A 15,455-nucleotide genomic window follows, 5' to 3' on the forward strand; every position below is an offset into this window, starting at 1 on the left:
ATATTTGTGAGGATGTGTGTGCATGTTTTAAATAGAAATGAGAATGTGTCAGGCTGACATATGCCGTATGCAATGATGCTAAATTATTCATTGTGAAACAGAGGGTCACAGGAACCCAGTGCACACACACTATCACAGGCTTTACTAGGCAGCAACAGATTGCACACACACACACACACACACACACACGCACACACGCACGCGCACACGCACACACACACGTACACGCACACACACACACACACGCACACACACACGCACACCTGCTAGACTATGACTTTTATAACATAGATGTTATATATGTAATTGTTGGTCCAGTGGTCATAAAGTATAATAATAATAATAATAATCCGAATCCTGGCAGAAACAAAGCACACAAATTTGTTTTTCAATGTTAGGGATTTTCTAATGACATCTAATTCAAAGAAACTTTTCTGAATTTTAAAATTTTCATTAAGTTAGTTTATTTATATAGCACAATAAAACAACAGTCGCTTACCATTGTGCTGTACAAAAAAGAATTATAAAAACAATATAAACAAACACCAATCAAAACAATAAAATAACATACAAAGACATTACATACAGAGAAAACAAGCTCAAAATGACTCACATATTATAAGCTTTCACTTTTCACTGGTACGTTTTAGTCTCTTAAAAAGTTTTTAACTTTAGCCAGTAGTCTTAGCTGGAAAAAGCACTTGATTTGACTGTATTAACCTGCTTATCAAATGACAGGGCAGAGTCAAAGACAACACCTAAGTTTTTAACAGATGGCTTTACATAAGCAGCTAAGCTGCCCAACACTTGATTTAAGCTTCCAGAGACAGCTAACGGTCCAAACACAATTGCGTCAGTCTTACTCTCGTTGAGATTGTAAAAATTATTGGACATCCTTAATGTCTGACAAACAAGCAGTTAAAGCACATAGACCAGCATTGTCATTATGCTTAATTGGCACATATATTTGAGTGTCGTCTGCATAACAGTGAAATAATACTCTGTGTTTTCTAAAAATTTAACCCAAAGGGAGAATATATAAAGAAAACAAAATGGGGGCAAGAATAGATCCCTGGGGAACCCTGCAGGTCAAACGTGATTTGGAGGATAAACATCCATTTATATAGACAGAAAAAGTTCTATTGTTCAAATAAGATTTGAACCAGTTCAATGCATGATCTTGAATACCCGCACAATGTTCAAGACGAGAAATAAGATTATCATGATCAACCGTATCAAAGGCCGCACTCAAATCCAACAGCAGAAGTTACTACAGAGTTCCCAGAATCAATAGATAATAATAAAATATAATTCAACACTCTTAAAAGAGCAGTTTCTGTACTGTGCTGTTTCCTAAAACCAGACTGAAAAAATTCTCTATTTGACTCTAAAAAAAAAAAAAGGTAATAAAAAGGTTGAAATAAAAGGTAAATTAGAAATTGACCGAAAATTTGAGAGAACTGTCACATCAAGGTTTGATTTTTTCAACAGAGGTTTAACAACAGCATGCTTTGAAGCAACACTTGCACATGTAGTTTTTCGACCTTAAAATAATGTCTCTAAAATTATTTCAGTGGTAAAACAACTCTTAACCGGACGAATTCTACTGCCGCTGCTACCTGAGCAGCCTCCTCTAGCGGCTACAACCACACTCTGCAAGTTTTGTGTTCGGGTCGGTACACACAGCCCCGCACATCCGCTGCCAGCGGAAGAGTGCGACCTGTTTTACGGCATACGTCACATATTTTACTTGTAGCCTGGGTGGAGATAGCCAACAGCTAACTATAAGACGAAACAATCTAATATGCAAGTCTCAAAACCATGCGGACAACATTTTATTCTATTATACAAATTACACCCTTTGGAAACAATGCTACATCCGAACTATGAGAGCAAAAAAACTAAGCTAACATACTAATGTTCTTTTTGTCATTGTACTTTTCAATTCTGGAGTAACAATAAATAAAACTATGTAATGATATTTATAGAACATAGTGTAACACGGGCTATTTTACCTGGCCGGTGGACATGGTTTCTGCATTCGCCGGTTCCGTCAGCTTAGCCAACAAATTCATGTGTATTGCGCTGCCCACAGGGAAGCTTATACAGCGACAGTATTTACGACACTGGTAACAGACAATTGTGCTTATCAACCACATGGGGGAACCGTGAGCAAATGTTCCATGGTGTTGCTTTAAATATTCTGCCACAAATCCTACATTAAGACATTATTTAGTATTTTTATTAAGTTAAACCTCATAGGGACCGTCGGCTGGTCTCCACAATGTAAGTGATTTCAGGTTTTAATATATTTGTTTGCCTGACATTCTGATCTAAATGGGGACATTCCTTAGACATGTATTGTTTAAATAAACACCTATAAATACAAATCTGTCCCCAAAATATGGTTAAGTAGGTATACACACACCAGAATGATTCAAATTTCAAATAAAACCATTTCTCATTGGACCTCAACCCCCCCTCCTCCTTTTTGACTCTTTTAGAGTCACCATTAGTCTGATAAATTGTCAAATACGCTCATCTAAAAGCTGAAATAAGAAGCTTTTGAGGGTGATATAGTCTCTATGTATGGTCAAGGCAGAAGCAACAATTAATAAAAAAAAAAAAGCAAAGAAAAAAGCAAATCAAACTTTCATTTAAGTCTGATATCATATCATCTTTAAGCCTCTATTGTGACTACAAAGAGAGGAAATTCATTACACAACAATGAAACTGTAACAAAATAACATAAGAAAAAACAGCTTTTCAGGCAAAGTGCTGAAATACGGTAACTAGCTAAGGAAAAGTTCACTAGGGATTGAAAACTCTGTATTTTTTTAAAATTACACTCATGTCGTTCCAAACCATTATAACTTTCTATCTTCTGTGGAACACTAAAGGAGACACACACTCCTGAGCAATAAAATGGGCCAAGCACAAAATGGCTAAACACTAAGCTTTTAATTGTCTTAACAACAAAAATTATTGGTCAGGAAATTAGCAAAATTTAAGCAAATGCACTACTTAGAAAGCTTGGTGTCTCAGAAAAACATCAGACAGAATGAAGTTTTTGGCAGAATGTGGAAAGCTGTGTGTGGAGTGATGAATCATAATGAAACACGAGCTGCATGGTGATGCTCCAGAGCGGTGTCTTCTAAAATCTGCTGAGAAATACAATAATAAATGCATCTCTAGCACAGTGAAGCATGGAGGAAGAGCTGTCATTGTGTGGGGAGCTTTTTTAGCTGCTGCTATTGGTGAGCTGCTTCACTGTGAAGCTTGCTTCCCACAATTTAAGCCCCGCCCCCCTTAGTTACTGTTGCTAACTCGGACAAAACAAATGGAGTTGCTAACTGTGGCAACTGTCAGTGTGAAAACCTTGTCCCAAGATGTTTTTGATAAATTTTGGACACAGAAGGAACACCTCTCGTTGAGGAGCGTTCAAGTGGGACTTAAATATGCCATGGAGGGATATATAAAAGATTTTAAAATAAATATGGTGGGTAACAAGATTAATTTGGACGTGAGGGTTTACAGATCACAATGCAAGCGGGAGAAGCCTCATGTTACGGTCGTCATGATTGCAGATGACAACATCCAGGATCAACACTGTTCATTTACCGCAGGGTAAGATTAAATTAATTTACATTTAACCAGTTTAATATGGAGAGGCTCTAAAATGTAGACCTTCGTTTATGCGATTTTGACCTACACTGTACATGACGTGAGAACAGTATTTAGGGTTTGTACTCACTAACTTTAATCGTAACTTAATGAGAGTATGACACCCTCTCAGGATACCTGGAAACAATGTTACAAGTACCCCAGGTACATCGTTTTACCATTTTTGTAGCATTAACACCATCAAACCTTCCAATGTTTCTCTATGGCACTGAAACCTAAAGATGTCCGAGTTCCGAGTTCCCCGTGCAACTGATACTCAACTGCAATTGGCTCATCTGCATTCGAGGGGAGGGGCTTACTGATAGGTCAATTGAAAAGTAGTTATCTAAAGAGGAATGATCAGGTGTTGTTTTTCAACAAGACATTGCTCCTGCCCAAACTGCAAACACAACCAAGAAGTGGTTTGAGAACAAGTCCATGAGGCTCATGTTTTGGCCTTCTTCAGAGTCCAGATTTGAACCTTAAAGTGAATATTTGGTCTCACATTAAACTCAAATGAACTGGGAGACATTTTTTAACTACTCATAAACTGTTTGAAGCCATTAACATTGAGTGCAATAACAATGACTCTTCTTCCTGTTATTAAGAAAGCATTAAAAGACCACTAAATATTTTGCCATTTTGGCTTGGCCCATTTTTTTGCCCAGGAGTGTACACATTCCTTGCATTTTGGTAATTTGGGTAACCCAATCTTCATTTTAATTCCAATGTTTAACAACACACTTAAACTACTTCATCACAATTAAAAAAACCCAGATTTCATTCAATGGCTAATTTTTGTGCACTCAAGATGCTTTGTATTAGCTCACACTGACTTTTAATTCTGGTATTTGCACCTCGGTCCTGTTTTGTGTAACTGTCAGCCACGTATGTGCTTGGCAGGTTTCAAGGCCGGTACCAGGTCACCGACATCCATTCTCTTCAAACGGCACTGAGAAATTCACGGTAATATCCCAGGCCTAAATGTTATGAAGTTGGCTCCATTGTAGTAGCAACGTATTAACAATAATATTAGCTTAGGCTCTGCAGAGCTCGTAAACAAAGTTGACATTTTCCGTCTTCCAGTGAGTAAAGTTCCCTATGCTGTGTAGAAAGCAGTCTGCAAACACTGTACAAGAATAACACTGTCAGACTCGCTCTAGTCAAGACATCAGCGGCAGCAAGACAGGAACATGGGGAAAGAAACAAAAGACATGCCAGAAGATGACGGCTGACCGAGAGAGAAAAAAAGCGAGAATTGGGACAAAATGAAAAGGAGTGTGTGGGAGAGGTGGAGAGGAAGGATTAGTACTAGCTCTGAAAACATTTTCTCCCACACACACATTGTGGGATGATCAACTGTACCAACTAGGCCTCTCTATATGAAATGAACAATAAATGACTGGAAGATTTTTCTGATGTTTTTTCTTTTATAATCCTTTCCTAGTTTTTTATAAGAAATTTGATTCCGGGTAAAAGTAATGTTATGTATTTAATGCATGTTAAGCTCTATCAGCAGCATTTGTGGAAAAAATGCAGATTACTACATAAAATAAATTCTCTGAGTCATGATTTTCTCTCAAAAATCATGGTTACAGTACTTCCACTTACAATGGAAGTATACAGGAACAAGCAAAACACATTTAAATACATTTGCAAACTTACAGCCACATATTTCATATTTCTGTTATTAAAAAAATTCAATCAAAATTTGGTTAATTACCGTTTTATCCTGCTTTGTAAATAACTTTCTAAAGCTCTAAAATCATGAGATTAATCAATTATTTTAATCTATTGACTGACATATTTTTAAATTTCTCTTCAGGTTTACACATGTAAAAGTACTCTAATGATGAGCAGAAAAATATACAGTGTAAACTTAACAGAAATTAAGTATTTTCCCAAAAAAATATAGAAATAATATTTCTATTTTTCACATTAAAACTGGGTCTTTATACAAGAAAATATATGGATACCTTTTATTATTAAGGGGGTCCTTGCCAGTGTATCATTATATATGGGGATTCATATTTAAAAGTGTTTGATAAAACTCATTCAGAGTTCAATGAGTGTAACGTGAAAGAGTCACAAATGCATGTTGCTTCTGGAACTGTGCAACAAATATTTCTGAATTAATTTGTTCCCAAAGCACTCCAGGGATTATATTATACATTATTTGTCTTTAGGACAGCTGAATTGTTCAGGGTATTAAGTGAACAGCTTACAGAATGACAAACAACGATAAGCACTTGTACGCAGATAACATTCATGTAGGTATTCATGACATTGAACTCTACGGCAAAGATCAAGATAAGATGCTTCTAAACAAACCCAGAATTTTGATTGCTCATGCATCTGATATGATACCATCCTCACAATCTGCATTAATCTGATCCTAGACTCTCAGACGTCTTCAAGCCACTTAAGTAATAAATCACAGCTTTATTATGCCAGTGACCGTCAAACTTAAAAAAAAAATAAAATAAAAAAATTAATGTCAGATCACATTTAGATATATTTCTTACAGCTATAAATTTGACAAGCCAAATACCTTGCTGTGAGACTAAACCTGTTGATGATGAGACAAAAGATAATGCTTTTTTCACATTTTCTCTGCATACTAAGCCTGCATACTTATTATTGTTCATATTTTTAAACTTAAAAAATGTATTATTTTCAAACTATAAATTAATTTCAAACTAAACAAATCTCCAATCTCCAATCAGCAGTCCTACCAAACAACACAAATTTACTGAGCCAAATGAGATTCAGTCAAGCTTTAGTCAATATGACCCTGATTTTTCTCAAATACAGAGCGATTTTCCCTCGGCATTTCACCTGCTCTTTTACATTACATCTCTGCATTTTAGCGTTGCAAATGCACAAGACACTTATGAAAGCCAGCTCAGCCAGTGATTTCACTGAACATTGTCTAAAAAAGCACCTGCACAGAGATGTTTTCATCCTTATTTATTGTTCTGCCTCCCCAAAAAAGCTTCTTTAAAATTATCATTGAGGAAGCATAATTAATCACACCTGATGCAGCTTGTTAATATCTTAATGAACAGCTCTATAAATAACTCTATTAGTTGGTGCATATGGTTTTGTTAAATAATCACACTCCATGGGTGTCAAGAAGACCAGATGGAAACCCAGGCAAAGGGCCCTGGTACAGGGCAGCCAGTACCAACAAGGTCCCTGAGCAGTGCTGGAGGTCTAATTTAAACCCAGCAGGCCTAAGCAGCTGCCCAGCCCAAAATGGAATCAGACGGCAGCACGAGAGAGAGAAGGAGAGAGAGAGAGAGAGAAAAAATAAAAGGAGAGAGAGGCAGAGAGAAGGTGCAAATAAGACTTATTGAAAAGATCCATGTGTCCGAGGCAGTTTTTTTTTACGTAGTTGTTAGTACACTTAATTAACCCCCACACAAACTCGCATGTTTCCTGGTGTTTCTTACCATTGCAGGCCTTTGAATCTGCGCGTTGGTCTCCATGGCACTCGTTCCTTGCCACGGTAACACGGCGTCACACCCAAAGATCCGAGTCCACACCGAATGCGATGTGTGTGTGTATCACACAAGGGTATGTATTAAAGTGTGTGTAGCTGTGATGGGTGTGTGTTTCAAAAGTTAGGCAGAGGACTATACGTGTGTGTCAGAGTGACCAATTGCTCTGCTAACCTCAACACCCCCCTCCTGGCTCATTCTGACACACAAAAACACACACACACACACAGCTGAAACCTGTACTCAGTTTCTAAGTTGAAGGGGGTAAAACGAGAGAGACAGAGAGAGAGAGAGAGAGAGAGAGAGAGAGGGGGGGGGGGGGGGGGGGGGGGCTCAGATTGCAGGACTTGTGCTACATTTGCAGACTGAGGGGTTAAATTTAGCTGTGACAGGCAGGGGCAGATCTCTCCCTCTCTATTTCTCACCCAGTCTCTTCCGTGTTTAGCTCCGGTATGAAGTGGAGAGTCCCAGAAAGAGTGGGAATGTAAACGTCAGCCCAACAGGCAGAGAGAGAGAGAGAGAGAGAGAGAGAGAGAGAGAGAGAGAGAGAGAGAGAGAGAGAGAGAGAGAGAGAGAGAGAGAAAGAAAGAAAGAAAGAAAGAAAGAAAAAGAAAGAGCAGGAGGAGTTAGTGAGCGACACTCTTTAACAATTCTCTACATGACAGAAGGGCACCTGACTCATTGTGTCTGTTACCGGTAGATCCCACTCATCCGTTTAGTCAGTCACTCCACCTGACGTTGACTCATTCAAATAGAACAGCTTCATTTAATTCAAAATCACCTGCATGTGACCTTCTTAATAGTGGTTGACTGATATATATTGGCCAGGCAGATAAACTTGCCACTCGCCAGTATTTAAACATTTTGAGATTATCGTACAATAACAGTGCCTGTCTGGCTAACAGAGTTTGTTCTCCTTTTTTTTCAGGAAAACACCCCGAACCCTAACTATATTCACTTTTATGCAAAAAAAGCATTGTTTGTCTTCTTTTCACTTAAGCAGACTGTGTCTGTTGCTGTGACTTAGTTGAAAATCAGATCAAATTGTAAGTCCAATTTATGCAGAAATCTATGGTAAATCCACATCACATATTCACATTTCCTGCAACTGCATACCATATATCAATGAATACAAAATGACAACACCTGTACACAAAATTATTAAAAAATAAATAAATAAATAAAAAACTTGACTTTCGGAGTTGCAGACATTGGCTTATATGCTGGCTTCCCCAAGTGGTATCGGTTTGTTAAAACCACTAGAGGGCGACCTTTGACCCCCAGGAACAGCCTCTTCAACACCACTCACCCATTACCTCACTATAACACTGTCTGTCACCATTCACCATCTTTGTCTTATTCTCCCTCCCTTTTTCTACGCACCTTCATGGCTTATTGGGAACACTACATTTTCTGTAGATATGCATGTTTCTGTATCCATATCATGAGGAATATGGTTTGTTTTGACAAAACTAAATAAATAAAAATGAAAAATAAAAACTTAATATAAAATGAAAACACTTATAACTTTCTCCCAAGTCCAAAAAGAACATTTACTGTAACAAGTAAATTTTTTCAAAAAAAAAAAAAAAAAAAAAAAAATCAATTTCAACTTCCACAATTTCAAACTATATTGGATGTGACATTAAACAAAACGTTTGTGTGTGAGTACTAGAGCTCTTGCTCATTTAATATTCAAAGGGACATATTTCTTAGAGGTGCAGCTGCAATAAAACAGACTATTTAATTAAGGTGGACGTGAGGTAAAGAAAAAGAAGAACAGAATACTAGCCAGCTATGTGTATACACTATATACTGGTAAATAACTACAATTAAGTTGTCAAAATTATAAACTTTTCAAAATGTAGCTACATTGTTATCACAGGACATCATTACATTTAGAGTTGCACCGATGTTACATTTCTGGCCAAAATGATAAGCCAATAATTATTTTTACGGCCAATAACGGATTCCAGATGTATACCTTATTATTATTATCATTACTAGGCTACTATTATTGTTTATTATTATTGTTTATTTTGTTTATTAATTTTTTTCCTTAGTCTTTTTTTCCCCTTAGTCTTATTTAATTAACTTAAGTTCTTTCTGTTCTCGTGTCATATATGTAGGCTATATATGTACGTATGTACCAAGAGCTCCTGAAAAAAAAAAAATTCCTCGTGTGTTTGCGCACACATGGCGAATAAAGCTTATTCTGATTCTGATAAATGGCTCTATATGTTTTTATATATATATATATTAGGGATGCAACGGTTCTCGGTAAAAAAATCGAACCGTAGCCTACCGTTCTCCACTTACGGTTCGGCACGCACTTGCACCGCGGTTCATCTCGAATGACGAAGCATCTATAGGCTAATATGGTTTGTTGACAATAGCAACGTGGAAAACAGACAGAGTTCAGATAATGTGTTTCAGTCAATGGATGCGCATTCTGGCTTCCCAAAACATTACAACCGCGATAATCAAAAAGCGTGGACAAAACAGTCACTCTTTGTAAACTTGGTTCACTGCGAGTGCCGTATGCTCTAATGTCCAGTCACTTATGCCGTCATCACCCGGGTGTTGATAGCGCGCGAGCGCAGGCGAGACCTGAACAACTAAACTAAACTCATTTAAACCTTGCTAATTTAAACATTCAAGAGCAAGACGCGAAAGAGAACTCGCGCGCGCTGTAAGAAGATTTGTGTGCGCTCATCCGAAGCGCGCACACGCTTATTTCAGACAGCGCGCAAATACTGAGTTCTCTTTCAAGTCTTGCGCTTCAGCGGACAAATTCATACAAAAATTATGCCAACATGCCCGTCTTGGCGAGTATCCTAGCAAACATAGTCGGTTATGATTTAAGCGAACGTATAACAGTCGAGAATGACAACGCATGTGTAACAGTATACTGGATCGTGCATGTCTTAAAGGGAAAAAAAAACTATTCTTGCTGCCTGTGTTTTTAATGTTAAATCAAACAACAAATGACAAAGAAATCACTCACTGCTCTTGACTGAATAGCTTTTGTAACTTCAATAATGATTAATCTTTACCTAATTTATACAGTGAAGATAACATGCAATGTTATTTTATATTTGATTACTTTATCCATTTTCTGTACCTGAAAACTACTGTTAAATACCTGAAAAACCTGAAAAGCACTGTTTATTTTATTTGAATATTTGCTCTATTGTATTTATTTGTGCTGTTGCTTGTAGTTTGATTATTTGTTCTTATTTTCTTTATTTTTATTTGACAGTAGTTCTATTTTCCCTGAACATAGCATACCGAACTGTACCAAAACCGAGAGCCTAAAGTCGTGATACGAACCGAACCATGAGCAATTTGGACCGTTGCACCCCTAATATATATATAAATAATACAACATGTACACAAAAATATAAATATAAACCCTCCTTATCCTCCTTTATGTACTTTCTGCATGCTGGAGTTTTTAATCTAGCAATAAAACCATAGAGATAAATATGAAATACCACTCTAGACAAAACAGATATAACCCAGGCAAACAAACACAGTAAACAACTCATGCAAACACATGTACTGAAGTGGCTAGCACGCAGCGGCTTTTGTGTGGCATCAGGTGTGACCGACCGTGGCATAAAGGGAAATGTGAGGGGATGTTCTGTTGTGCAGCTGCCATTTGAAGCCATGATCAAACACACCAGCCGGTCCCCAGAGAGCCAAGAAGCACTCAACCTCAGTCCTGATCTAATGGCACCGAAACTAATGGGAAAATTAGAAAGTGATCCATCAGGACAGCCCATGGGGATACAGGGTCAATTATTCAGGGGTCTCATCCTAAGAAACACTGGCTTAAGAGCCACACCCATTACCTCACAACAATACAATAATGTGTGCGTGTGTCCGACAGCGTTACTGATATATGACCCCGGCAGTTTGCGACCACACATTTTTGTCAGCAATCAACACATCGACCTGTACACTTCCAAACACACACACACACATGCACCTATATACACAGGCACACTAATCCATTTGCCTCCTCCTCTTCCGACTGTGCAGTGTGCTGCGGGGAGATTCGGGGCCCTGTCACCATGGAAACCTGGCCAGTATAAGAGCACAACTGTGTATGTGTGTGTGTGTGTGTGTGTAAATTTGTTCATATGTGTATACGCGTGGGTGTGTATGAGACCAAGGCCTACACAGGTTTTCATACTTTCTGCTGCCAAAGAGGGGGCAGACAAATGCGGAAACATACTATATGGTCATAAATATTCATGAATCTTCTAAGAGCATTGTGTGGTAGAAGGAACATCTTTAAAAGAGCACTAAATATCTTCATCTTTGAAGGTACACAAGTTTCTGAGGACATGTAAGAAGAATCTAATTTATTGAGAGGTATATGTGAGGATAGGTGTGAATCCACCTTTCCAGTCTGCATTGGATGGGAGGGGGAAGGGGGGTAAAGATCCCAGTCAAGGAGGAGGTATTTTAACACGACGCCCCCTGTGGATGGGCAAATGTCGTTCAGCAGGGGCTGTGAGGAGGGCTTTGGGAGAGGAGGACATATTTCAGCATGACACAGGAACCTTCCTTAAAATGTCAGGTGTACGTGACAGGAAGAAAAAGAAGAACAGAATACTAGCCCACTGTTTTCCTAGTGAAAAAATATACTAAACTGTATTTGAAATACATTTATTTTGTGCTAAGTATACTACAAATACATTTACATTTATGTATATGATTTGGTATACTAAACTGGTATACTTAAAGTCTGCTAAATTGAAACAACTAATTTTGTACTTAATGCACTTTAATTGTGCAGAAGGAGTGCTGAGGTCCAACTAAAGATTTACTTAAGTATATTTGATTGCGCTTTGCATTTAAAGACTGATATTATACAAAGATCATACAATCCTTATTAATAGTTATATTAAAACACTTTTAGGCATAGTATTAAGAAATGTGCATTGTGCAATAAATAAATACTCCAAATAAAGTTTATTTCTAATTTTACATCATCAAGTCTTAAAGGGTTAGTCCAACATATTAGATGAATGAAAGTCTTACAGGTGTGGAACGATATGAGGGTGAGTAATTAATGACAGAAATTAAATTTTTGGGTGAACTAACCCTTTAAGTGATGTGTCAATAAATATGTTAATGGATTTGAAGTATACTTAGTATGAAATAAATAGGTTGTTTTTTTTATACTAGGGTTACTATATGCATATACACTATACAAATGATTAACATACTAACAAACAAAGACAAACAAACCTAATTTTTTTTTTTTTTTTATTTTGATAAACATTTAAAATTGTAACATGTTACATTATCACAGGACCTCATTACATTAAGGTTGCACTGATATTAAAATTCTGGCCAAAATAATAATCTGCTAATTATTTTCATAACTGACAAATGGCTCATATTAAAGGGGTCATGACATGAATTATTTTAATATGTTCCTTAAGTTTCCCTTATAATGTCATTAAAGTTTTTTGCACAAAAAAACCCCCAAAAACAAATATTTACGCAGAAGAATGATCCATATAAAAATGTCATTTGGGGCTTTCGCACTGAATAGTTCTAGGAACTCAGTTATAGGAACTAGTCACTAGGATAGTTCCCCGGGAACTAATTTCTCCCCCGGGCCATGTACCTGGTTGCATTCGCATTGGGAATAGGAACTCCGAAGCGGCTGACAGCAGTGTCTTTAAGCGCAGCATTTACAAACGCTAAACGGTGGTTGGAGGATGCCGCGATCGGAGCTATGTTTGTTGTGTGTTGTGGGTTTCGTGATAACGGAGATGGAATGTAAACGTATAATCTGCGCGACTGAAGAGCAAAAAGTAGGGCTAAGAGACAAAATCTCCTATGACAACTTTTAGTATTGCATATCATCGAGACAGAGAAAAGAACACAACCCTGCAGACAACAGGTAAATGCCGTAATCGCTGTTTTCCATGTTCGTGAAGTAAATATGTTTACATGGCTTTTTAAAAATGCCGGGTGCCGGTGTTTGACATGCGTTTGACCAGTCCACGTACACTTACGCCACTGATAGTTCCTATAGTGCTGGTTTAGACCCTACTCTGAAGTAGGAGCTAATTTAGTTCCCCCAAAAGGAGTTCCTAGAACTAAAATCGTTCCTAGTTCCTGTGGTGCGAACACGGCAAAATCCGGGTACTTCAGCCAATAGTTCTAGGAACTATGAAAAGGTTCCTCCGGTGCGAAAGCCCCTTTAGAGACAACGCATCATAAAATACTTAAGGTTTGCAATGCAGCTGCTGTCAGATTAAATACAGTTGGCTGCTTCATCTTTCAACAAGTTTCTTTGCAAACTCTCCATTACACAGTGCCTCATATACAAAACAATCTGCGGTCAAATGCTCTGAACAAACATATAATCCGGGACACCATTAAAATAAACCATCCACTTGTTATTCTTTTGTCCTGTTGAATGGGCATCTGTATACTGTATCCATTGTAGAGTATGAAAAATGGATGTTATTACATTATTAATTAATTAATTTGTGTTTTTAGAAATTTATATCAAGGGAGCGCTAAATGATACCAAGGGAAATAAAGAGGGGAAATGAGCATACACAATTATGCAAAATTAATCGAAATAGACAACCTTTCAAAGATTTGAGGGTATAGTGCAAATATTTTGTATAGAAATGAATGCTTAATTAATGCTTAAAGATGCATTAAATTGATAAAAATTTATCAACACCAACCAATACAGATACATTTTTAAAATCTCTAATATTAGCTGATAAGTGATATGTATTTTGGCAAATGTAGTAGTAATCATTCAATGACATAATAATGTACATAATGCACAATGCAAAAAAAAAGTAAGAGTATTGTGAATGGTAGTGTACTATTCCAAACATACTCAATGTGTGCTCATGTACCTAAACAACATATTTGTTTGTTCCTATATTAAAAACTGCATCCTGCAGGCTTGAGAAGGGAGAGCTTCCTGTAAAAAGGAGAAGAACTGCAAAAACACCCACAGACCAACAGCACAAACTACAGGTCAGGGCCTTTGACCTCAGACTGTCAGCACAGTCAGGCTCAGTATTGTAATGACTGCAACAACTATATGCAGCTATAAGTTGGCATGTAGCTGTTTTAAAATGGATGCTGAGAACCTGATTACATGGTGTATGATGGTTTAAAAGGGGGAATTATACCTTACAATGACTTCTGCAACTGAGGCAAGAGTGACAGACACAGGGCAATTCATAAGGAATTGGCCGTCTTACCTGTCGGACGAAGCTGTTGGAGGTTGTGTCTGAGGAGGTGCTGCCATCTGAGCGTTTGAAACGGCTCTTCCTCTTTGCATACTTCCCCTGAAAGAGGGAACATTAGAGAGAGAAAGAGAAATTAGGGGAAATTAGAAAGAATGGACACCTTTTTGAATGCAGGCCCACTCACTCACTCACTCACTAACTCACACACACAAACTGTGGATTCCACGTCCTGTCTCTGTGTCCAGATATGATTAAGCATAATTACTTATGTCCGCCAGTGTTCTCTGGGAATCAGTAATCTGATTGGCCTTAACACTGGCCAATGGCCTGGCTGCCCTCGGCAGGGCCCTCTATGTGGCATTCATAGGCGCCAGACTCCGTTGCCATGGAGACCAGAAGGCGGCTAATTGGGTTTGGTGGCACTAAAAGACCCTGATAAATCAGACAACACTGTAACATGTTCAAAACCCACATTAACAGTGATGCACAAAAGCTTTCTGACACAAATGCTTGCAAAAGCACTTAAAAAAAAAAAGACACAAATCTAAATTGGAAAGTTATTATGTAGGGTTCACACAGTCAACACTGTCATAATTCCATCATAGTAAAGAACATCTAAAAGTAGCTGTGTAACATTTTTGTGCTTGAATAATAATCTTCTCAAATGTACAAACATGAGATCTTTTTGTGGTTTAAGAAATTAGGCAGCACAGAAAGAAAGCAAGCCTCAACAATAATGGTTTTCTGCACTGGTTACTCTAACGACAAAATATTATGATTTCAGACACAGACTAATTGCAAGCTTACTGGAAACTTTTACATAAATCAAACCACAATGCCATATCTTTCTCAATATTGGTAAACATCCTAAGGACTCGCCTCTGTCTGTGCAGATGAAATAATATAATAACATTCATTTAAAACCAAACAGAAGGACTGCACTGTCTGCATTGCTACTGTGCACAATAAAAGGCTCATAATAGTCTTTAAAAAAAAAAAAAAGCATAATTACAAGTTGTTGTGGTATATGCTAGAC

At 37.6% G+C, this 15,455-nt stretch overlaps 1 protein-coding gene across 5 annotated transcripts in view; it reads right to left on the minus strand.

The window, feature by feature from the left end:
* The window catches only part of cacnb1 (calcium channel, voltage-dependent, beta 1 subunit), a 40,734-nt gene that overhangs the window by 19,064 nt on the left and 6,215 nt on the right, over positions 1 to 15,455 (minus strand). For 4 of the 5 annotated variants that reach the window (XM_051885465.1, XM_051885463.1, XM_051885464.1 and 1 more), the window contains exon 2: positions 14,432 to 14,518. In XM_051885465.1, coding sequence (XP_051741425.1) covers positions 14,432 to 14,518 — 87 coding nt within the window. Of the gene's footprint in view, positions 1 to 7,118; positions 7,390 to 14,431; positions 14,519 to 15,455 lie in introns of those variants that run through there. The other variant, XM_051885467.1, reaches the window with a different exon arrangement.

This window comes from Ctenopharyngodon idella, chromosome 3, assembly GCF_019924925.1.
Source record: "Ctenopharyngodon idella isolate HZGC_01 chromosome 3, HZGC01, whole genome shotgun sequence".
NCBI lineage: Eukaryota > Metazoa > Chordata > Actinopteri > Cypriniformes > Xenocyprididae > Ctenopharyngodon > Ctenopharyngodon idella.